This window comes from Ursus maritimus, unplaced genomic scaffold (assembly GCF_017311325.1).
Source record: "Ursus maritimus isolate PB19 unplaced genomic scaffold, ASM1731132v1 scaffold_26, whole genome shotgun sequence".
In the NCBI taxonomy this organism is placed as follows: domain Eukaryota; kingdom Metazoa; phylum Chordata; class Mammalia; order Carnivora; family Ursidae; genus Ursus; species Ursus maritimus.
In genome coordinates this window covers 12361419-12384175 of record NW_024425119.1, presented here as the reverse complement: position 1 = coordinate 12384175, position 22757 = coordinate 12361419, and the positions used below count along the sequence as shown (strand labels likewise).

Genomic DNA, 22757 nt, shown 5'->3' with positions numbered 1-22757 from the left:
TGTTTAAGGTAAACCAGAAAGCACCACACTGTTCAATCTTCTCAAGGTTTCTGATAATCTAGATGCTGGTGGGGTAGTGGAAAGTGATAGGATGGCTGGTGTGAATTTTAATGTTCATGCTGAATTATCTAAGAAATGGCTATATTGAATTAGTTTCTATTACTGCAGAACAAATTAGCACAAAATTAGTGGCTTAAGATAACAGCTCTTTCTTTCTTTCTTTCTATTTTTTTTTAAAGATTTTATTTATTTGACAGAGAGAGACACAGCGAGAGAGGGAACACAAGCAGGGGGAGTGTGAGAGGGAGAAGCAGGCTTCCCGCTGAGCAGGGAGCCCAATGTGGGGCTCGATCCCAGGACTCTGGGATTATGACCTGAGCCGAAGGCAGATGCTTAACGACTGAGCCACCCAGGTGCCCCAAGATAAGAGTATTTCTTATGTCACTGTTCTGCAGATCAGAAGTCTGGGTGGGTTGGCTGGTTTCTCTGCTTTGAGTGTCATAAGGCTGAAGTCAAGGTGTTGGCAGGACTGTGTTCCTTTTTAGAGGATGATTCCCCTTCCAGGCTCTTTACAGTGGTTGGCAGAATCCAGTGCCTTGTGGTTGTAGGACTAAGGTCACATTTTCTTGATGGCTGTCAGTTGGAGGCCATCTGTAACTCCTAGTGGCCTCTCCCTGGTTCGTGCACGTGAGCCCCTGTATCTCAGAGCCAGCATGTCAGCTCCTTCTCATGCTTGGAATCATTCTCTGACTTCTTTTGCCTCATCTCTGCTTCTAACCAGAGAGGATCCTCTGTTTTTAAGGGCTCATTAGTTTGTGCCTTCCTGGATAATCCAGCATAACCTTCCCGTTTTAAGTTTCATAACTTTAATTATATATGCAGAGTCCCTTTTGCTGTGTAGCATGGACATCTTTAGGGGGCCATTCTGCCTACTACGTACATTACTTCCTTAAATAGTGGCAAGGCTCCATCCTCCCAGGCTAATGGGAAAGTTGGTGACAAACATTTCTGGGACTCTTCCTAGGTCCTGGGGCTTGTAAACCCAGCAAAATGTATGGGGTGGTCCCTCTAGTCTTGGATCTCCTCTGATCATAGCAGAGACGTAATTATGGTCTGAGCTGGTGTGTGTCCTTGAAAGCTGGGAGGTCTGTGGCTTTCGTACCCCGCCCCGGGTCAGTGGACTATACTCCTTGCTAGGAACTCCCTGCCTTGGATCCAGCCCCCTACCTGCACTCCTCAATTACCACTTGTCACTTACCTGGAGTGCAGTGGAGAAGTGAGGCAAGGATCCCAGGCCTACCTTTTTCTTTCTTTTTTTTAAACAGCTCTATTAATGTAGCATAACATCCACTCATATTAAGTGCACAAGGCAGTGATTTTTGTTATATTTACAGAGTTGCACAGCCATCACCATAATCGAATTTCAGAACCTTTTCATCATCCCCAAAAAGATCTCTTGTGACCATTCAGGCCTGCCTTTTGCATGACTCCAGGGGCCACAGCCGCATCCTGGTTCAGACATCCTTGTTTCTTCCTCCTACGCTCTGTAGAAATCCCCTCAGAGAGCTCAGCTTCCAGAAAATGAAAGCCAAGGAAACAGGGTTGTCTTGGGCCCAGTGATACAACTCTTCTCCAAGACAAGGCAGCATTTAGGGTCTGGGTTCATACTCAGAAGCGAATAGGAAAGAATCAGCAAGGAGCACAGCACAAATCAATACCCCCATGACTTATCTTACCTCTACGTTGTGGTGGAGTCTTCCAGTTGCAGTTACCAATGGACAGCACTGACTCCATGGAGCAGTGGCCTGCAGGTGAGTGAGTCAGACCTCCTCCTTTTCCCCTGCTTCCTTCCTCCTCTAAGCAGAAACAAAGGCATTCTTTGCTCCCTGCTTAAATGACCCAGTGGGGACATAGTGTGGAGTGCAATGGCAAAATAGGGGAACCCATCTGGTACAAGAGAGCAAGGAAGTTCCCAGGGGCACTTTGTTCCTCCAGGCCCCGCTTACCCCTTTTTTTCCTCTTTCCTGCCCTGCCCCCCACCATGTGATAGGTTCTTTGGACTGCAGAGAAGTCTGAGTTGCCTCAAGGAAAACAGCTTATCACAAGTACTAAGGCCAGGCCTCAAGGAGCCTGAAACATTGTTCAGGATCTGAAAGGTGGCTGGGAGCCTGAAACATTGTTCAGGATCTGAAAGGTGGCTGGGAATCCAAGGCAGCTTGGTGACTCGGTTTCCTTGTCCTATTGTCTGTCTGCTGCAGGAGTCCTAGAAAGTCTACCATAGATGGCCCTGTTCTTCTCTGTCTTGGCTCCTGCTGCTTCCACTGCTTCCCTGACCATCCAGCCCCAAAGCGGGCCCTTCTGCCATGCTCTGCTCTTTTCTTTCACAGAACGCATTACAACTTACTGTTTTTATTTGTACTTCTTTATTACTCTTCACATCCCTCCACAGCGTGGTTGGAATTAGACCGTAAACTTCATGAAGGTAGGGACACAGTTTTATTAGCCACTGTATACATGGTTCTTAGCGCAGTACATTCTGGCACAGGGTATGATCCTAAATTGTATTTATGGAATGATGAATGAATTAATGAAAATGGGCAAAGAATCTGAATAGACATTTCTCCAAACTTTAATATTCATCTGCCAACTGGGTATCTCTACTTGGGTATCTAATAAGAATGCAACTCACCCAAAATAGAATTGTTGATTTCCAGTTCCCCAGACTTTCTCCCCCCATCCCAGACCCTCAAACCTAGGGAGTCATCCCTATCCCCAAACCCTGTCGCACATCAGCAAATCGTGTTGGCTGTCCCCAAAATATTCAGTATCCATCTACTTTTCTCCACCTACATCGCTACTAGGTCTAAGCCGTCATTATCACTTACTTACGTTATTGTAATAGCCTCTTAACTGGTGCCCCCACTTTTCTTAGCCACCTACACAGCAGTGAAAGTTGGATTTTTAAAACATAAATCAGGTCATATTCCTATCACTCCTTTGCATAAAACCTGCAATGGATTTCACTGCAGTAGGACTAATACCTGTGTGCCCTACAATGCCGTGTGATCTGATCCCCTGCCTACCTTTCTGATTATATCAGGCATGATTTTCTTCCACATTCATCTGCTCCAGCTACACAGCAAGCTTATTCCTGCCCCAGGGTCTTTGCACAAGTTGCTTCTGCCCAGAATGCTCTTCTCATTTTCACATGGCTGGCTTCCCACCACTGGGGTTTCAGCTCTAGTATCACTTCTTCAGAGAACCCTTCTCTGGCCACTCCATCTGAAATAAGACCCTGCATCAGTCGGGATGATTTTAGAGGCAAATAACAGAAAACTCAAAGGGGCTTAAAGCCATAACATATTGCTTATTTAATAAGTCTAGTTGTGTCTGTTCTAGCAGCACCACCGTGTCAGGACACTGGGTAGTATCTTTGTGAGTCTCAGGACTTCCCTTTACCTTCTAAGATACCGCCCAGTGCCCTGACATCTTCACATGACAGTTTACCAAGGTAAGAAGCAAGGGGCAGTCATGCCCACAAGAGAACACTCTCTGCATGCCTCTTTCCTCTTACCAAGAAAGAAACATTTTCCCAAGAGCTTCCCAACACCCTCCTAGAGATTTCCTCTTGTCTCAGTTCCAGAAGCAGATGTGAACATCCCTAGCTGCAAGGGATGGCAGGAGGTGGTTATCTGGCTTTTTCAGCCTCTTGAGAGAGGAGGACAAGGGAGAAGTTGGGAATGGCCATTAGGTGACCAACCAGTCACCTGTCATTCCATTTCCCCTGGACCTTTGGTCCCTCATTCTGCTTTACTTTTCTCCATAGCACCAGCCATTTCTTTACCATGTATGTATTTGTTTTGCTGTTACTTATTTTCCCCACTAGAGATAAGCTCCACAAAAGCAAGGGACCTTGTCTGTCTAGTTAACTTCTGTACTTCCAGCAGTTAGCACAGTCCTGGTTCATACTATGTATAAAAAGAATATGGGGTAAATGTATAATGGAAGACGATTTTTACATATATCATCATAACAAAATAGTTATTTCTTAGGGTGAAGTTTCTTGGTGTTTATTTTGTGTGAACAGTAGGGAGAAGACAAAGTTCAATATTATTAAATCTGAAGCTGCATCCCTCCTACGCAAGACTCTACTACGTGGTAGTAGGGTGAGAAATACTGGCCAGTGTCCTTTGTATGTACCCACAGGGGGGTGCCAGTATGATCTAACATGTTCTCCTGCAACACTGTAAAGAATTTTGGGAGGACTGCAGCCAACAGAAACCATGTGGGGTAAAGCTCGGGCTCCTTTCTGTTACATTCTTTTGGGTACGACATTTATTCCAATGCTAGCCATCCCTGCACAGACCCGTCAAGTAGGTGCTTCCTCACCATCAGTCTTTCACCCTTTACCCACTCCCTGCCCATTCTCATTCTGCCAGATACTGACTGCCCTCAAGGCTTTCGTTTCAGCATCTCTTCTGTTTTTATTTCCGCTAAGATCATAGATCTCAGAGGTGAAAGGGGTCTCAGAGATCACCATTCTACTGATAATATGTAAAAATATGTAGTCTTTAAGAAGCATTTACATTTTGGGGATCCCAGGTTCTGGGATGAAGCCCTGTGTTGGACTCCCTCTGCCCCTCCCCCCCCCACTCGTGTTCTCTCTCTCTCTCTCAAATGAATAAATCTTAAAAATAAATAAAATAGTTTTTAGAAAAAAAGAAGCATTTGCATTTTAATAGGACCTTGACTTTAAAAGAATTAATGCTCAAATGGTAAGAGAAGTTGGGATAGAAGCATTCCTCGTTTCCCAGAAATCACTCCTACGATGCTGACTCTTTATTTCTGATATTTTAGAATTTGCGTGAAGGACAAAGAAAGGTAAAGGTGGTGGAAGAGTGATCTAGGTCCTTGGACAACCAGTACCCAAATACAAAGATGGCGTGCCCAGTCTGATCTTAGGAAACTGCTTGATCCCAGTCAGGAAGCAGAGTGAAAGGCACAGAGCTGGAAATATTATGGAGGAATATTTGAATATATTATATAAGATATAGTAGGAAAGGGGAAAAGGGCATTCAAGAAAATTCTAGGCTTATATGCCTGTGATACTAGGAGTCTCAGATGGTGGAGGGGAAGTTCTTTTCATTGGAAATATGAGGTTCTTTTGCAAGTATTCAGAATTATCTGATGGAAGTAATTTAGCAGAATGGATTTTAGATGCTTTTGAGAAATATTCAATTCATTGTATTATATGTTTTGGTTTAGGGTATAAAAAAGTTTTATGGGCTAATATGTCACTAAAAAAATCATGCCCAACTTGGAGAAAGGTTGTGTTGATTTATTTGGATCTTAGTGATTTTTTCCCTTAGAACCAACAATGTAAATGATGATTAGGTACCTAGGCTCCGCCACAAAAGCCATTCACTCTTAACACAGTTAAATTATGTGACTAATGTTAGTATCATCACTATAGTATGTGATATGTGATGTGGTTACTGAAATGTGTTTGTCATATGGCTTTTAAGACTTTTATGGGCTAACAATAGTAAGAGTGTTAATCTTTAAAAATTTTTAATAAGTTTTAATTTAAATTGCGGTTAGTTAACATACAGTATAATGTTAGTTTCAGGCATACAATACAGTGATTCAGCACTTCCATACATCACCTGGTGCTCATTACAAGTGCCCTCCTTAATCCCCATCTCCTATTTAACCCACCCTCCTATCCACTCCCCTCTGGTAACCATCAGTGTATTCTCTATAGTTATGAGTCTGTTTCTTGATTTGTCTCTCTCTCTCTCTCTTTTCTCCCTGTGCTCATTTGTTTCTTAAATTTTACATATAAGTAAAATCATACGGTATTTGTCTTTCTCTGACTGACTTATTTCGCTTAGCATAATACTTTCTAGTTCTGTCCATGTCATTGCAAATGGCAAAATTCCTTTCTTTTTTATGGCTGAGTAATATTCCATTAAATATATATAGCTATATATCTATATATCTCTCTACACACACATCTTTTTTATCCATTCATCAATCAATGGACACTTGGGCTGTTTCCATAATTTGGTTATTGTTGATAATGCTGCTATAAATATCGGGGTGCATGTTTCCCTTTGAACCAGTGTTTTTTTATTCTTTGGGTAAATACTTAGAAGTGCAATTGCTGGATCATGAGATAGTTCTATTTTTAACTTTCTGAGGAACCTCCATAAGAGTGCTAATTTTTTTTTAAAGATTTTATTTATTTATTTGACAGAGAGAGAGGCAGCGAGAGAGGGAACACAAGCAGGGGGAGTGGGAGAGGGAGAAGCAGGCTTCCCGTAGAGCAGGGAGCCCGATTCAGGGCTCGATCCCAGAATGCTGGGATCATGACCTGAGCCAAAGGCAGATGCTTAACAACTGAGCCACCCAGGTGCACCAAGAGTGCTAATTTTTTAAAAAAGATTTTGCGAGAGAGAGAGGGAGGGAGAGAGAGAGAACGCACGTGAGAGCAAGCATGAGCAGGGGGAGGGGCAGAAAGAGATGGAGAGGGACAAGAAGACTCCCTGAACTGAGCGCAGAGCCTGATTCGGGGTGGATCCCAGGACCCTGAGATCATGACCTGAGCTGAAGTCAGATACTTAACCAACTGAGCTACCCAGGTACCCCAAGAGTGCTAATTGTTTAAGCAATTGGTATGTACCAGACACTGTGTTAGATAATTTATAGAACTATACAGGGATAACACTTACTGAGTATTTTTCTCATACCAGGCAGATTGACTTGTGTTAACTCATTTAACTCCCGTGCATGTATTATCTCATGTAACCTTCATAATAATCAAGTGAGATACGGACTAATTATCCTCATTTTACAGATAAGAAAACTGGCGCTCAAGAGGGTTAGATAATGTGTCCTGGGTGACACAACTAGTTAGTGTGTGACAGAGGTGGGCTTCACACTTCGGCTGTCTGACTTCAAAGCCTGCGTACATGTCCACTTTGCAATATTCGTGTATTGTGAGATGAAGAATAGATGTTTTTCAGCATAGGTTACATTCTGGGTGTAAGTTTGCCAGATTTAGCTAATAAAAAATAGAGGACACCAGTTGAATATCATATGGGATATTGTATGGGTCATATCTATGCTAAGAAAATGTTGTTGATCTGGAATTTACCTTGAACTGGGCATCCTGTATTTCATCTGGCAGCCATACCTGGGTGGCACATTGTGAGAACGTGTCTTACCCTCTCTGGTTTTCCTGTGCCCCCACCAAAGTCGTGCTGGCGGCTGCCCGGGTCTTCTGTAGTTCCATGAAGCACTTAGCTCAGTGTGCACACCAGAGCCATAGCTCAGGACCAGATAGCAAGAGAGCCACTCAGGAAGCTTCTGAAGCCTTCTGTGGCCTCCTTCGCCATTTGTAAATTCAGGGCTTCAGGAGATGTCGCACTGTAAACCGTGTCCTGCTGGAAATGGTAGGCTGGTAAATGTGGGACAGATGGCTGCATGGGGTGGGGGAAAAAAACCTCATTTGTGTTCCTACCGTGGCTGATTTATGCCAACATGATGTCGTTGAACTTGGAGTTGGGAAGAAATGCGTACAACTGGTTCTGGGGAGCTCAGGCAAGCCAGTCGCCCACTGCTGTTCTGGGCATTTCTTATTTTCACGTATACACAAAGCCTACATCACCATGAAAGGTTTAAGAGAAAATCTGTATTCTCTAAGTTACAACAATTAAAGTTTAAGGAGACAATTTCTTACCTGGGCTAATACTGATCAAACTTCTCCCTTCAGTTCACACTGGTTTAGAGTTCTGCTTTCATCCTGCGTTTAAAGGTTACAACAGTTAATCATCTGTCATAATGGATTTCCAATAGTCTTATACTCTTTATTCTGAAGAAAAGCTGTATTTCCAGACCAACATGTCTACTGCACTTTTGATGCCAAGCCTCTGTGCAGTATGTGGTGGGAGTGATTTTTTTCCCCAAATGTTCACTATGTCACATATTTCTGAACTAGCATATTGAACAGATGTATCTGTGGGTAGGCAAGAGGCTGTGGCAGAATAATTTTACATTCCTCTGTTTGATCGAGGAGTCAAGAAAGACCTATCCGTGTACAGCCAGTTTGACTCTCTGATTTCAGATCCCGTCGTTTGTGGCCTCCCCACACATGGAGCCTCAGGGGTGGTTAAGAGCATGGGCTTTGGAGTGAGGCATTCCTGGGGTGAGTCCTTTATAACTGTATGATCTTGGGGAGGACCTTCAGTTTTTCCCATCTGTGAAATAGAGCTAATGATATTACCTACCTCAAAGGTACCTGACCCATGATAAGCGCAAAATAACTATCAACTCTCCGTAGTATAATAACTGCTGTCCTCATAACTAATCTTATTGCTCATTAGTAAACAGCCTTATCTTACGTGTTGGCTTCGGTCCAGCAGATGCTTACCATTCTACAGAAAATGTTATAGTTTTTTTTTTTCCAACCAAATCATGTAAAAATTCAACATTCTAAAAATTCTAGCTTGACATTAAATTTTTGAACAAATGTCAGAAATAAAAACAGTCTTCCTATGTTGTGAGAATGTCTGTGAATCTTTATAATTTCACGGGGGAAAAAAATCAGTTGTTAGGGTTCTTTGAATCAAGAACAAGCCTAAGCAGCAGTTGATATGCTTGGCCAGGAATCACCCCTGGCAGAACTGTGACTACAGTTTGTCGGCTGAGCCCCTCTGTGCCTCCTTGTGGTCCTTTCGTGTGTTTCTCATCATTTATACATTCATCCACCTATCAGGATGATTTTCAAAAAGCCAAGATCATGACTCTTGGGGCACCTGGATGGCTCAGTCGGTTAAGCGTCTGACTCTTGATTTCGGCTCAGGTCATGATCTCAGGGTCATGGGATCCATTCCGTGCTGGGCGTGGAGTCTGCTTAAGATTCTCTCTCTCTCTTTCCCCTTCTGCCCCTCCCCCCCATAAATGAATAAATAAATAAATAAGTAAAATAATGGCTCTTCCACAAATAGAGGATGAATGTATGTCAGAGATTTATCAACTTACTACTGAGGAACCAGTGAGATCATTAGGCTGGTTCCAAGAGCATTTGAATAAATAGGTATTTATAGGGTTTTATTTTTGTTATTTGTTTTTTTAAAGAAGGTGGACATAAGACTGCGAGATAGACACAAAACTGGTTAATGTCCTACAGAGCAATAAGTTTATAACCTTGGGAGTTAATTTTTCTGCTGGACAGAAATCTGCACGTTAACACATACCTTCAATGTCTGGGCTCTCGTCATATAATAGATAGCAAAATCAAGCACAGATGTATTATTCTCCCAGAGAATTAAATAATTCTTGGGGGAAGCCCATTTAACAATGTACTAGCATGACATTAAAAAAATATGCTATACTCTCTTTGCCTTATTTTCAAGTATTGGATACTTTTTTTTTAACTTTTTTTTTTTTTGAGAGAGAGAGAAAGTGGGGGGGGAGGGGCAGAGTGAGAAGGAGAGAGAGAATCTTAGGCAGGCTCCACACCCAGTGCAGAGCCTGCTATGGGGCTTGATCTCATGACCCCAGTGCTGAGCCAAAACCAAGAGTTGGACACTTAACCGACTGAACCACCCAGGTGCCCCTATATAGAGATATATTTTAATAAGGGCCTTACTGCGCAATTCAATGGGGTGGGTCATGGGGCAGTGTCAGAACTGGATGGGAAGACTAGATTGAGCAGGAAGGAGGTGAAGAAATCTTTCCTATTGCTGTTAAAATTACTGCATATGGATGACCCAGACATAATAACTATTTAAGCAGCCCTTGTATTTCAGAAACAGCCCCCCCCCCTCCCCGAAGAAGGACTTATTTCTAAATTAATGGAGCAGGGGAGACCTTTCTGAAATTTTACTTTGGGACCCTAGAACTTACTTACAATATGGCAGACTATTTTTTTCTGGAGTGGGGATTGCAGAAGCCCGTCTGAGGACCCCTCCTCAGCTACCTTCACTCTCCCCTCAGTGAGAATTCTACTGCAGGTAGCAGTTGTCCAGGGTGACTTCGATTTCGCCTGTCCTGCTCTGCTCAGGAGTCTGTTTTGCCCGTCTCCATGGTCACCAGTGTTTTAGCGCCTGAGAAGACACACTCACTGTCTATCTCTGGGTTTACTTCTCCTAGTAGAGCCCCCTAGAGCAGGAGTCATGCATTTCAGTTCTCTGTCCTTATGGATTCAATTCAGGAAATACTTAATAAACAATTATTCATGTAAAGAAAAAGAATAACACTCTTCCCCTGGGAGCCCACAGCTTGGTGGGGGAAGACAGAAACATGGAAACAGTTCTAAAGCAGGGTTTCCTGATCTCGGCTGCACATTAGGATCACCTGGGGAACCCTGAAATTTCCCGCTATCCAGGCTGCACTCCAGACTAATTAAATTAGAATCTCTGGCGGGGGGGGTGCCTGGGTGGCACAGCGGTTGAGCCTCTGCCTTCGGCTCAGGGCGTGATCCCGGCGTTCTGGGATCGAGCCCCACATCAGGCTCCTCTGCTATAAGCCTGCTTCTTCCTCTCCCACTCCCCCTGCTTGTGTTCCCTCTCTCGCTGGCTGTCTCTCTCTCTGTCGAATAAATAAATAAAATCTTTAAAAAAAAAAAAAAAAAAGAATCTCTGGGGGGTAGGACCAGGGCAGGGGTATTTTTCTAAAGCTCCCTGGGAGAGTCCGGTGCATTACTAAGAGAACCATTGCTGTAAAGCAAAACACACTTGGGAAATGCTGTGGGAAAGTGCTGTGTGAACCAGGATACCACAGCCATTCTGGATATGCTAATATTCTCATCCACCATCTGACCACAGTGCAGCCCATGAATGCAGAAAATGTAACCTCTCATTGTCACCTTGGGGAAAAGTTAGGTCAGTTTGATTGTAGGGCATTTAGAAACGATAAACTCTGGGAGGTGTGGTTTGCAGAAAACGATGACTCTAAAGGGAAAAGGGCCCAGAAAAGATCAACCCAGAAAGATGACAGCCCCACCCAATCATTCATGTGCTCTCTCTCTCCCTTGGAATGTTTTTTTCGCTCCCCTGTCCTCCTGAAGAAGTCCTAGTCTCTACATCCCCAACTCAGACCTCGCCTCTTTTGCGAAATCTTTCATTTCCTTCTCCTATCCCATGCAAAACTGGATCCTTGTTTTTCTCTGCCACTTAGCTCCTTGACTTGTTAACATCAGTTCTAATTATTACAGAATTTAGTTATCATATGGTCGGGCAGCTTGTTTATACATTTTCCCTCTTCGTGGCCTTACTTACCTTTGTTTCCCTAGCACCTAGCGTAGTGTCTTGGTTTATTGAATGAATAAACAGAGCTGCAGTGGTAATTTAGGTAGTTCGGAACAGCCAAGCCATCATCAGGGGAGACCTGGACTCAGCTCCTCAAGGCCCCCTTGTCCAATTTCTGAGGAGCGGGATCCTCTGCTTCCCAGTGGTGGGGCTAGAAGAGTGGGCAGACACAGTCACTGGTGACAGGCAGCTGGAGGAAATGATGGCAGATGGGAGGCCTCACAGTGCTTTAGTTGTGGTGGTGAACTTGAGTTTCATCTGCAGGGTTTTGCTATGAGAGGAAGAGAGAAACAAAAGTAAGTTCAGAGCTTTCAAAAGATGTTTATTCACTACAGAATAGTGCCTGTGCCACCAACTCCTGTTTTATTTAGGCCACAACCATCCCCAGAAAGTTTAGAACAGCTCTTTCTGGCTGGGAAAATTGCTCATCTGTTTTAAACTTCAAATCTTTATTTTATTCTATTTTATTTTATTTTATTTTATTTTAAGATTTTGTGTGTAATAATCTCTACACCCAACGTGGGGCTCGAACTCATAACCCTGAGATCAAGTCGCACACTCTACTGACTGAGCCAGCCAGGCAGCCCTAAAGTTTAAACCTTTAAAAAAATGTTGGGGGGCATTTTCTAAGTTTAACGCATATGAAGGTGAAGAGATTATTTCAATTTTATAAGTACAAGGGTCATGCATTCCAGATTTTCTAGGACAGTGCTAATTTTAGATCTTATGTTCTGTTTTCAGACTGCATATCCTGATTTTTTTATATGGAAAGTGTGGTTGCTATTCTTACAACTATCAACCAGCCAGCCATGCTTAAAGGTCTTCTAGTAGTCAAATGTCTAATTATCTGACATTTCTTTTGAGAAATAAGTAGGGTTGCCTCAGGGACAAAAAAAGCCTGAAGATAATATGGGACTGGCATTTACTACATTACTGCCCTGAGCTCCAAATTTTTGTTGAATGTGGTTTCTTGCTGAGGACAGTATATATTAACACTCCTCTCCCTGCCACAAATTACCTCAAAAGTCCTTCAAGGAAAAGCAGCTGTTAAGAACTGTTCTTTCATCAAGAACTGTCCTTAGGGCACCTGGCTGGCTCAGTGGGCGGAGCGTGTAGCTCTTGATCTCGGGGTTATGAGTTTGAGCCCCACGTTGGGTGTAGAGATTACTTAAAAAAATGAAATCTTTATTAAAAAAAAATAAACACCTGTTCTTTAATCCCCCCTCTAAAACTTCAGAAACGTTTATTCGTGAGGCTGGTCACAGGAGCCCACGGGGGGACGCTGGGCCCTGCTGGAGCCTGCTGCTGGAGTGCCCTCCCCTTGTCTGCAGGCCACACGGAACTGCTTTGGTTATTTTGGATTTAGGTGCTGTGCTTTCTCTTTTCTGCTTCATAGAGTCAGACCAAATTAGACCTTCATAAGCCAACTGCAACCCTAGTCACCCCAGTTTTAACTGAATAGCCCACAATTATAGAATTGTTTTACCTATTAAAAAGGATAACTTTTGTCCTCACTGAATAGTTCCCCCCAAAATTAAAATAGGGGCTAAACTTTATAATATTCTTCTTTATCTAAGGATCATCAGCTTTTGAAAAGTTGCTGAGTAACAGTTATAGTTGGTTGCTTTTAATCATCCAGAGGCCAATAAGCTTTCCAGTAACCTGGTTACATTCTTCAGAGGACATCTTGTATGCTCTCCCGTTCTCCCGTCAATATGTCCTTTTATGAAACAGTAACAGCAAAAGGGCATCAAGATATGTCATGGATACGTGCAAAGCTATTAGAACATGAAGCACATCATCTTTTGGAAAAGAGCGAGCCATTTGCAGATGTCAGTACATTAGGCGCTATAGTGGCTCCTCTGAAAGTGTTACATACAGTGGCCCCCTGTACTTCCCTAATGCTTCTGTACTGGAAACTGCGTAAGGAAGAACGGGGCCATTTCCAGGAGCCAGCCAGGCTGTATGCACAGACTCCTGGGTGCTATTTCCATAGCTGACATCTGTGTGTTTCCGTCTACCCATGTTTTCCACTCGCAGCCTCTTTGCTTTAGTGTCACGACATTTAGGAACTTCTCATCTACTCGCCCCGCATTCCCGTGGCTCTTCATGTAGGGGGTGGCGCCCTCCCCATGAGCCAGACCTGAGCACCCTCACCCTCTGTGGTACCCAGTGAGTGAAGGTGACACGGGTATGTTCGGGGGTGGGGCTTGGCACGAGTTCTACCTCACTTGACGCAGGGTCAAGAGAGGGGGAGGCCAGGGAGAGCCTGAGCCGGGATCAGCTAAAACAGCTATTGAAATGAAAGAGACATGGAGCCAGAGCTGTTTCTGGATAGTAGGCCAGTTTTCCTGCCAAGGCACACGTCCTCCTCTCTGGCAAAGGACAACCCATCTAAGTGTCAGATGAGATCGTTAGCCTTAGGAGTCGCTCTGTATGACACCATTTTAACAGGAGGCCTCCTTCTTCTTTTCTTATCCAGAACTGAGAGGAAACAAGTGAGTATGGTTTTTGCTCACAGAATGGATAACAGCAAGCCGCCCTTGGTTATTCCCACACTGCTGGTGCCCCTCCAAAACCACAGCTGCACGGAAACAGCCTCACCTCTACCGAGCCATGACCTGACGGAATTCCATGAGGAGCACGGCTGGGTGAGCAACGGAACAGACCTGCAGCCTGGGCTGCAACCCGGCGAGGTGGCCACAGCCAGCATTTTCTTTGGGACCCTGTGGTTGTTTTCTATCTTTGGCAATTCCCTGGTTTGTTTGGTCATCCACAGAAGTAGGAGGACTCAGTCCACCACCAACTACTTTGTGGTCTCCATGGCATGTGCGGATCTTCTCATCAGCGTGGCCAGCACGCCTTTCGTCCTGCTTCAGTTCGCCACTGGCAGGTGGACGCTCGGCAGCATGATGTGCAAGGTCGTGCGGTATTTCCAGTATCTCACCCCAGGCGTCCAGATCTACGTTCTCCTCTCCATCTGCATAGACCGGTTCTACACCATTGTCTATCCCCTGAGCTTCAAGGTGTCCAGAGAAAAAGCCAAAAAAATGATCGCGGCATCGTGGATCTTCGACGCCGCCTTTGTGACCCCCGTGTTCTTTTTCTTTGGCTCCAACTGGGACAATCACTGCAACTATTTTTTCCCTTCCTCTTGGGAAGGAACTGCCTATACCGTCATCCATTTCTTGGTGAGCTTTGTGATTCCGTCTGTCCTCATCATCTTGTTTTACCAGAAGGTCGTGAAGTATATTTGGAGAATAGGCACTGATGGCCGAACAGTGAGGAGGACCATGAACATTGTCCCGAGGACAAAAGTGAAAACGATCAAGATGTTCCTCATTTTAAATCTGTTGTTTTTGCTCTCCTGGCTGCCTTTCCATGTAGCTCAGCTATGGCACCCCCACGAACGAGACTCTAAGAAAAGTTCCCTTGTTTTCACAGCTATCACGTGGATATCCTTTAGTTCTTCGGCCTCTAAACCTACGCTGTATTCCATCTATAATGCCAATTTTAGGAGAGGAATGAAAGAGACTTTTTGCATGTCCTCAATGAAATGTTACCGAAGCAATGCCTATACTATCACAACCAGTTCAAGGATGGCCAAAAAAAACTACGTTGGCATTTCAGAAATTCCTCCCACGGCCAAAACTATAACCAAAGACTCGATCTATGATTCATTTGACAGAGAAGCCAAGGAAAAAAAGCTTGCTTGGCCCATTAATTCAAATCCACCAAATACTTTTGTGTAATTTTGCAGAATTCTTTCAATTATTGTTATGTGCCAGAGATTAAAAAGCTTTAACTCTAAAAACAGCAGCTTTTTATGTTTTCTTTTAAATCAACTTCCTGAGGGAATGTTTTATTTTGTAAAATGCATTTAATTATTGATTATAATTTCTGTGGTTTTATTTTGGTTGCTTTTCGTTTTAGAGGGAGCTTTCACCTTGAGCTATGGTCAGTAGTCCTTTTAGTATATTAGTTACACACATAAAAAAGAGAATACTTTCCTACTTTTTACTTACGCTTATTAGGTCCAAAAAGCGTAAACCATACACACAGTCTTTGATTCATGATTCAACTTAGTTTTATTCTGTCTGCTCTTTCTCCTCCCTACTGAAATTTTGTAACTGTGGGCTTCTGCTCCAAATGAAATCTGTGTCACACATTTCGGAGACTTGTATTACTCCGACTAAGTAACACTGAGGGAGTGTTAATATCGTATATATTTTTACATTGCCTTCTTCCGAGTAACCACTATCCAGATCTCCTGTGGAATGCACTCCATAGGATGGAATATACTGGAACTTGCTGGGAAACCTTCTGTGATTGAATTTTAATCAGGATTCTTAGGGAAAGAAAATTGATAATCAAGTTGCCTCATTTCCCCCTCTTTCTCTTTTCCATTCTCCCTTAACCTAAGCAACTGATGATGCCCTGAAAATTCTGAAGTCATGATGTTTTTCTCACATCTGTGTCCCATCTAGGTTGTGTCTGGAACATTTACTTCCCTTCTGTGAGTTAAACTCAAGCCAATGAGTAGGTGTCCTTGCTAGGCAACCCGAGAAAATGCCAACGGGAGAAATGACAGGTGGCATTTCTCTGGGCTCTGCAATTCGGGCAGAGGTCTTTGCTGCCCGGCCCTACCCTACACACGAAGACAGGAAGCACAAGGAGCACCTTCTTCATTCTCCTAGAGACTCAGACGTGAGGTCATTTCCCCAGCCAGCACCTTTCTCCCCTCATCTCTTTCTAGGAAACATCATTACACCTTTGCCAAGCCAGACTCTTCTTTGCCTGTGATATCTCGAGGTTTTCTCTGCTTGTCAGATGTCAGTTATTTCAAATCTGGGGCCAGCACATTTTAAAAACATTCTTATTTAAACAATAAAAAGCTTACAGACAAGGCCCATATGCATTTTCACATCCCAGTTAAGAGCTGCAAACAATAATTCCAGTTGTTTAGTGATTTTACCAACACTATCTCATTTTATCCTCTCAAAAGAATTCTGCGATGTACTTGTCATCTTTGCTCTACCTGGGATGCCATGGTATGTGACTTGCCCACATTGGAGTGTGACAGGGCTGGTAGTCACACTCGGGTCCTTTAACTGCAAATATGTCACTCTTCCCTTGACATTACAGAAGTCTCTCTAAGGAACACATGAGTGGCCAAACCCAGCCAGGCCTCACTGGGCCTCCTGGCTGCCGCCTTGGTGGAAATCTAAGGAAGGTCTAAGAAAATCTGGCCATTCTTAAAAGGAGAGTCGGGTGAAATTTGATGAGCTGGCCCTCACCTTTTCTTTGGCCATGGATCGGTTCTTGGACTTGTGGTCCTGAGTGTCAGAGATACAATCGCAGAGAAATGAGACAAGACTAGGTTTGATATTCAGGGCCGGGAACAACCAACATGAAACATCTCGTCTACAAAACATCTACAGAGCCGATGTTTTTAAGTGAGGTGCTTCCTTCAGTCAACAGGTTCAAGAGATGAAAAGAACATCTCATGTTTTTTTTTCCTTTTCTTCTTCCTCCTCATCTTCTTACTTATCCCATCGGCAGATGGCACTCTAAAATGACAAAATGAGCTAGACAGTTCTCTCATTGGCTCTTGAATTCTGAGGTTCAGACCTATTAAAAAATAGAGAAGACCTTTGCATTTTTGTCCATTTTTTTGTGCAAACTTTTATTTTAATATATATATTTAGGTCTCAGTTTAAACTAAAAAATGAGTACTGAGCTCCATTCTGTCTTTAATGTTCTGTGAGTTTACCCCAATAGGTGGAAATTCAGTGAGACAATCTCATACGAACTCTTGTTATAGAAAGTATTTTTTTTTTTAAAAAAGAGCCCCCCAAATAATGACAAAATGTCAACCAAATCATAGTCTCATGACCTACGATAATTCAGCTGTGTGCTCTTAGCATAATTCACTGTATTTTGGTTCAGGCTTGTTTAATATTCAGGATTCCTGTTGTCTCACTTGATCCTGAAATCAGAGGACACTGGATATAATGCACAGATTATGAAGATTTGCGTAAGTCCCAGCAGGACAAGCACAACATTCACCATAACTCACATCTACCTGGCAAGAACCAGAGTTAAATTCACAGGGAGGCAGGTTGTTGGAGAGGGTGAAGAATGACCCCAGTCTCCATGCATGATGAGGTGCACCATGAATCTGGATTCATGTGGCCTCCAAACAGGAGTTGAAGAAATGTGGGCAGGGTGCAGAGTAGAGCCAATCCTCATACGTGGCTCCCAGAGACTGTCAGAGGAAGAGACAGGGGTGCATCCTTTGGGTGGAGTGCGAATTTCTCCTTCTCTTCTAATCTTCAGTGGAAGCATGAGTCCAGAGTTCACAAGCACATCTTGCTCAGATGCCCTTCCCTGTTGACCTTACATCACAGGTTTTTACCCAAGATGCCTGGAGCTGCTGCCCTGGGTCAGAATTCCTCGCTCAGGAAGGAGTTTTACCCAGGGGGACTCCATCAAACATGTGGGAGCAGAGTCATTTGCCAGAAAAGGTGGGCGGTTTTGCCTCTGGTGGCGGGCACGGTCTCCAGTCAGCCTTGCTGCCACCAGCTCAAACTCATTGGTGAAGCTGCAGAACCAAGGTCAGCTGGAGCTCCTTGCCCAGGATCAGCTGCAAGGATAAGCTCCTCTGGGGAAGAACTGTGTGTAAAAGCAGCAAGGAATTGGAGATTTGGGATTAGAAGGGACATTGAGAAACCTCACCCACGCCCCTCGTTGTTTAGGGGAAGAAGTTACAACCAAGAGAGGTCAGAATAGGGGCGAACTAAAATGCCTTCTACCAACCCGTCCAACATTCTTTTAACTTCACCATCCTGCTTGCTGTGGCATGATTCACTTATTGAAGGAAGAAAAACCCTCACCGTGTGCGGAAGAGTACGGGGAGAATAAACAATTCACCCCGGTTCAGCTAACGGGCTAATTCATCTGGAGCAGAAACAACCTGAGTGCTCTAATTAGAGAACCGGCTCTGTCGAACCGTTTTTTGCGGAGTGACCGCTTGGTGGCACTGTGGCTCGTCGGCAGAGCCCACCGCCACTTCGCTGCCTGTCCCACGGGCCGATTGGAAGCCCTCCTGGTCTCCTAGCAACAAGACAGGGGACATTGCCGAGCACAGGAGCAGCTGTAGATGAGCTAATCAGTCAGTGTGTTCAAAAGACGGAGCATCCAAACACTGGAGGAAATCCCAAAATAATTAATGCTCTTTACGGACATGAGATCACCAATCAAAATAGTATTTTAAATCCATTTTACAAATGGTATCATTTTCGGAAAACGCCATCAGACACCAAAGGGGCGGTCGTGCCGCCCACACTTACCCAGGCCTCTTTCTCTCTTTTCTGCTCCCTGTACCATTCCACTCTGAGAATTCATAGCCCATTTCACAGCAGTGCAATCCAGGCTTGCCCTAAGAGTATCTGTTCCTATGTTCCTGGTAAGTAGCAGTTACATTTACTTTAGGTTACATTTATTTTAGGCCCTTCTCATTCCCCTCAGACCATCTTTAATTTTTTGGTCCCCTACCGTCTGGACCATTCTGAACTTTCTGCTCAGCTGAACACGTCTGTTCAAAAGTTCTATATTCTTTTCCAGAAGAAGCCTCTTTCAAAGATTGCTTTTAAAAACTTCCCATCGACCCTGAGTTATACAGTTAGGGGCTCCACAATTGGGATTCACCTCGAATTTGAGAAATGGGCGATTTTAGTTCTGCAGGAAAAGACTGCCAGCAAGCTCTGGGCCCTGCAGGGATGGGTGCATGTGTATCTGGCGTCAGGATTATGATGTAGGTCTAGAAGCTTGCGAACGTCATCTGGTTTTCAGCAGGCAGACAGTCAATAGAGTTGTTCTGGCTATTTGCTCACAACAGCTAGATATAGATTAAAACTCCTCTGGGGGAATTTTGAATGTATCCTCTCTATTCTGCTTCCCTGCTGTGTCTTCCAAGAACAGTCTCTTTGAGAAGACTGGATTCTGCTGGTAGGCCGCTGAGTGTGCTAAGATGAGGACATGGCAAAGAGAGCTGGGCAGCAGAGAAGTCGATGTGAGGAGTTGTGTGGGAGAGAGACGAGCAGCACCGTAGCTGAGAAGAACAGATGTATATTCTGTCTGTCTAGATTCGTTTACACTTCTGGGCTCTCTGATTCTCTAGGCAGATGCTTTCTACTTGAATGACTCTTTAAACATTAGTGAAAATTATGGGGCATCCGGGTGGCTCAATCGGTTAAGCATCCAACTCTTGATTTCGGCTCAGGTCGTGATCTCAGGGTCCCGGGATGGAGCTCTGTGTGGGTTCCACCCTCAGCAGGGAGTCTGCTTGAGATTCTCTCTCTCCCTCTGCCTCTACCCCTTCCCCATGCCCCTTCTCTCTCTCTCTCTTTCTAAAATAAAATAATCTTTAAAAAATAAACATTAGTGAAAATTAGGCACAACCTTCCAGTGATATATCCAGCCAGCAAAGTTTTCCTTAGTCACAAATAGTATGATGGTCGCTTTCAAAGTTTCCAAAGTCAACTTCTGTGTCGAAGTTCAGGTTCTGCTTACCATCTGTTTAAACCAGCAAATTAGTGTCAAACCACAACTTCTCCATTTTTAAGATGGGGAACATGGCAGTGCCCACCTGTGTGAGGGCTCTCTAGAACCCTAATAGCAGAACCAGTAGGACGTAGTTAGATGACAATTTTTGGAGGAAGTGGCTCAGGCCATCGAGGGGACTGACAAGCTTGAAATGTGTAGGGCAGGCAGGCAGGCTGGTACTCAGGTATGTGGTTGGTATTGCCGTTTATGAAATCTATAGGACGGGGCAGCAGCAGGATTTGAAGCTGTAGTCTTGAGGCAGAATTTCTTCTCTGGGAAACTCATTTTTGTTCTTAACACCTTTAACTGATTGGATAAGGCCCACCCATGCTATCGAGAATAATCTTTATTTAAAGTCAACTGATTGTAGATGTTAATCGCATCGACAAAGTACCTTCCCAACAACATCTAGATTAGTGTTTGATCAATAACTAGGTACTACAGCTAGCTAAACTGATGTGTAAGACTAACCATCACACCACCTTATAGAATTGTTGTAGTCATAAAATGAGCCCAAACCCATATAAATCATTCAGTGCTTTGCTGAACTCACAAGAAGCCCTTAATAAAGGTTTTTATGGTTATTTTACTTTAGTCATAGCCAACCCAATGAATTTTTCTGTCTTTCAAGTTACTAGGCACCGATTGCCCTGTATTAACATTAGTAGAAACAGGTTTTTAATGCTACTCTCAAATTGTGGCATTGTTTTTCTCCTTTAGCTTTTTTTTTTTTTTTTTTTTTTTAAGTTCTGCTAAGATTTTACAGGTTCAAAGCAGAAGGAACAACTGGAATCAGGAACTTGAATGGAAGGGACATTCCATGGTGGTACAGCTACTGCTCTACTCACCCCAAGGGAAATTATTCCCTCTTCAAATATTTCTTAAGAAGGGACAGTCTAAAAACAGGGTACACAAACAACTTGAGAATGTAGACTTTTATCATCACTTTTCTGTTGGGGTTTCCACTTATATGGAAGAGAAAACTGATGGGGGAGAATCAGTTTGACTGTTAACTGTTCATTCTAGCAGAATATGAAAAACCAATGAAATGGGACTTACTTCATTGTAGGCCTTGGTTAATCAGAGGCAACTATGTAGCTAAAACATGTAACAACTGTCTATTTTCAGTTAAACCATAAATGAATTATACTATAACTAGAAACAAATCTCAGTGAAATCAAGTGAAACCAAAGTGAGGGTATTAAAAAAAAAAAGCTACTTGGTAATTGGAGTTGAAGGGGAAAGAAGCACAATGAAAAACCAAAGACTCACACTTAAGAACACAAATAATGTAAGGAATATTTAAGTTTATTTGAAGAAAAGTTTAAACTAACAGAATGGTTTATGGCTTTTTAATTTTTTTTTTTTTAAAGAAAAGATGTACGAGTTTGCTGTTTGGGATGTTTATGAGAGGGTAAGCCAAGGGCGAAAGCCAGCCTACTGAGGACCGTAGAGCAGAAGGAAGGAAATAATCTGTCTTTAATGACTTTAAGTGTCTTTAATGACATTGTCAAGCCGCCGTAGCTTTCACTCTCATGATTGTTTATAGCAATTTCAGTTGGGTATTTACTCTCACCTGGAAGACTCCTAACAGATTTCCTATTCCCGCTCTATATAGATTATCCAGTGGTGTGAAGGTGGCTCATACGTGTTGCAAGAAAATTTTTAAATTTTCGGGGCGCCTGGGTGGCACAGCGGTTAAGCGTCTGCCTTCGGCTCAGGGCGTGATCCTGGCGTTCTGGGATCGAGCCCCACATCAGGCTCCTCCGCTAGGAGCCTGCTTCTTCCTCTCCCACTCCCCTTGCTTGTGTTCCCTCTCTCGCTGGCTGTCTCTATCTCTGGCAGATAAATAAATAAAATCTTTAAAAAAAATTTTTTTTAAATTTTCAAAAATGTTGGCTGCTGGTTGACAACACAGCATGAAATCAACCACTGTAAGAATTTTTCCACCTCAGAAATTGGTAAATACTACAAATCAGAGCTGCCCCAGCCAAGAGTCATTCATTCAGCATCTACCAGCACACAACGGGCTACTTTTTGCTCAACAAAAACGTTCCTAAAAAGCCATCTGACTCAAAATGCCATTGGTACCTATTACACTTGCAGAGATGCACGATTTTCACTTTATCTGACAACAAACGAATGAGCCCATTTTAACTTGATGTTGTCCTGTCACTCCCCAGATACAGAATGATGTGGTTCATGATCTGGAAAACATCTAATTTCACTCAAGGCGGGATAAATGGAAAGGAACTCCGTGATGAGCCCTTAGTAAAATTTGAAAAAGGACCTTCTCCTATTTCACACTTGCAGTATCTCTGGCTGGGTACCGAGTCAGTGTGTCCTGAGCCCAGTCGTGCTAGGGTGGCTGCTGTGTGCTCAAGACTCCCTTTCCCCACCTCTCCTGGCTCTCTTCACTCCGCCCCATTCCAGGGAGGGTGCTGCGAGCGTAGCTCTGCTTTAGACACAGCACGGGCTCCTGCTAGGTAGGGTTCTTCCTCTGCCTCCCCAAAAAGGCTCAAGGGCATGCAGGTTTTCCGTGGTAAAAACATGGGGCTACTCTCGCAAGGGAAGAGGCACTGCCGGCTTTCGTTTTGTATTTGACACCTATGTGAAGGCCTCCTTTTGGGAGAAGGCTTGGCCATCCTGTTTTTGGCTTTCTTCCTTCCTTCCTTCCTTCCTTCCTTCCTTCCTTCCTTCCTTCCTTCCTTCCTTCCTTCCTTCCTTTTTCAATGCTCTTTCTTCTATGTGGTAGGTGGGGCCTAGGGCTGTGTCCTGACCAGATGTTTGAGGGGAACTATATATATATTATGTAATATATACACTTCCCCCCCC

At 43.7% G+C, this 22757-nt stretch overlaps 1 protein-coding gene across 7 annotated transcripts in view; it reads left to right on the top strand.

The window, feature by feature from the left end:
• The window catches only part of GPR19 (G protein-coupled receptor 19), a 36817-nt gene extending 21697 nt beyond the window's left edge, over positions 1-15120 (top strand). For all 7 annotated transcript variants that reach the window (XM_040642176.1, XM_040642174.1, XM_040642175.1 and 4 more), the window contains one exon: positions 13798-15120. In XM_040642176.1, the coding sequence (XP_040498110.1) occupies positions 13820-15067 (1248 nt within the window). In that variant the 5' untranslated portion in view covers positions 13798-13819 and the 3' untranslated portion in view covers positions 15068-15120. The remainder of the gene's footprint in view (positions 1-13797) is intronic.
• Positions 15121-22757: the final 7637 nt, after the last annotated feature.